Source organism: Amphimedon queenslandica, unplaced genomic scaffold (assembly GCF_000090795.2).
Source record: "Amphimedon queenslandica unplaced genomic scaffold, v1.1 AMPQUscaffold_10872, whole genome shotgun sequence".
Taxonomy (NCBI): domain Eukaryota; kingdom Metazoa; phylum Porifera; class Demospongiae; order Haplosclerida; family Niphatidae; genus Amphimedon; species Amphimedon queenslandica.
This window is the reverse complement of record NW_003548880.1, coordinates 5,373-7,817: the sequence shown is the minus strand read 5'-3', so window position 1 is coordinate 7,817 and position 2,445 is coordinate 5,373. Positions and strand designations below refer to the sequence as shown.

The window sequence follows — 2,445 nt, the reverse complement described above, 5'->3', positions numbered from 1 at the left end:
ATTTTGTTCATTAATAGATCAACTTATTGATGTGCTTAATCTGTTGAAAAGATGTGGTTTCCCTCAGATAAGATGGCATGAGCTGGGACTGACACTAGGACTACACAAGAACACACTGGACGTTATTAAAAGGGACAATGACACAACTTATGAGTGTTTAACTGAATGTCTCTCCAAGTGGTTGTCCAGAGCTGATAATGTTGACAGTAAAGGAGGAGCTACCTTTGACTCACTGTCAGATGCTCTTAAATCTATGAATGAGAATGCTGCAGCTGACAAGTTAGATCAAGAGAGTAAGTTAATATTTGTGCCCATGGACATTAATATTAATTTTTAGCACTACTTTTACTTACCCTCTCTACTTAGTTACAAACATGACCTTTGCTTCTTTATGTTAATACTATGCTTTTTATCAGAGCAAGCACAGTTTATATAATAGTAGCCAAACCAAACCAGGCTAGCATTGTTGATTGTTTGGCCAATTAAACATCAATTTGCCATACTTCAAAGTCACAGAAGGGCTTACATTGAGACTTCCAATATAAACGCTAGAAACACATTTCCCGATACTAATTGTAATTTCTCCATTATAAAAACTTTATGATAAGCTTTAACCACAACCAACAAATGTATGTGATTGTGTTTTCGACCATGTTATACCAAAATGTTAATATTATATTACCTTAATAGCAATTACTATTAATAGGTTTATCACAAAAGACGCTCAAGACTTCTCCCCCAGTAGCACCTATACCACATCAACCACCACAACCTCCACTGCCAGTACCCAAACCACACCTACCATCTCTAACTGCACAACCTCCACCAACAGCACCTACATGTACCAGTAGCTACCTTCAGCCACTTTCATTCATGTCTGTTCTCCTCATAGGATCCACTGGAATGGGAAAGAGCACCTTTGGGAACTACCTTCTGGATCCTGATGATAAACACATGGTTGACAACCCAACCTTTGCTACAGCTACAGGCGATAAGCCAATGACACAAGAATTCAAAGTTGCACGTAAGAAGGTCCAAATTGAAGGTGGTAGAAATGTGTGGCTTGGAGTGATTGATACCCCGGGGTTGAATGAGAGTGCTACAAAAGATTTATCTCACATGATCGATATCATAAAGAATTTGAATGAGTGTCAAGAAATCAGAGCTTTTATTTTGGTTGTTAAATTCAATGCTAAAATTGATGCACAGTACAGGGCAACAATGGAATACTACAGTAAGCTCTTGCCAGGCCCGTTTAAAAATAATGTCCTCATTGTAATGACTGACTATGCAACAGATGAACGATCAGTGAAACAGCGAGAGAGACAGCGCATTGATGTTGAGAAAGTAAAACATAACACAATACTAGAGCTTGGCCAATGCTCCAATAACCAAATAACATATTTATCACAACTGTTCATGATCGACTGTCAGCCACTGAGTAGTTATGAGATTGAGACTAGTCTAGCTGTACGTACAGCAATCCTTAGCTACATCTTTCTATTTCCACCAATAAAAGTCAGCAACCTAATGGTGAGAAAAGCAGATTACATCAAAAAAAAAGATGACGAAAAGTACTGGGAGCTAATGGGAGAAATAGAAGGGTATAATAAAAGATTGATAACAGTACGTACAAATAGTAAGGACCTCCTTACAGATACACACATAAAAGAGATCAAAATTATCGAAAAAGAAAGTGAAATAAAAAATCTCGAGACAAAGTTACGTAACAAAAATACAACAGAAGATGTTGAGGCTGAGCATTGGTCTGTTAATGAAGAAATGAGAATGATGCAATCGATGACACAATACTTTAGCATTAAATCACCACATGAGATTACAAAATATCGTACATGGACAAATGGAGGATGTGAGTTCAAAACTGTAGTTCAAACATCTCATACAGTTAGTGGAAGAGTTGAAGGGAAATTCATGCGTGGACTTTATGCATCAATCACTCTTTACACAGAAAAGAAAATAAAATATGCTGACGAGATTGAAGAAATAAAAAGAAGAATAGCGAGGGAAAAGGCTAGCCTTACACAATGCAAAGTAGAATTGGAAGATTATAAAAAGCTATACAAAGAACTATTGAATGAAATGGAATTGCTTCAACAATATATTAATGAAAGGCGTACTAATGTTTCAAAAGCTATCTCAGATTTTATGACAGTGAAGGAAGCAGTGTTAAGACTAAAGGAGTTGGAAAGAAACTATTAACTATTTGAATATTTTTTACCTCTAATACTTATTTTTATTCTTTAATTACATGTAAAATTTAGACAATAGAATAGACATAACTGCTGCAATTGTGATGTAAGCGGCAAATTTCACACATTTAAAAACTATACACACAGTCATGGTATAACCACAAACACAGAAATTGGAGAGAGAAGGAAGCTGGCAACATGCATAGCGGCATACATTGCTTTAGTGTTTATGTAT

General features: G+C 36.1%; 1 protein-coding gene across 1 annotated transcript; it reads left to right on the top strand.

Annotated features, from left to right (window-relative positions):
* Positions 1-271: 271 nt before the first annotated feature.
* On the top strand, positions 272-2,281 carry LOC109589795 (uncharacterized). Its single transcript, XM_020005809.1, has 2 exons — positions 272-293; positions 707-2,281. The coding sequence occupies exon 2, from the start codon at positions 874-876 to the stop codon at positions 2,218-2,220; it is 1,347 nt and encodes a 448-aa protein (XP_019861368.1). The 5' UTR covers positions 272-293; positions 707-873; the 3' UTR covers positions 2,221-2,281.
* The last annotated feature ends 164 nt before the right edge of the window (positions 2,282-2,445 follow it).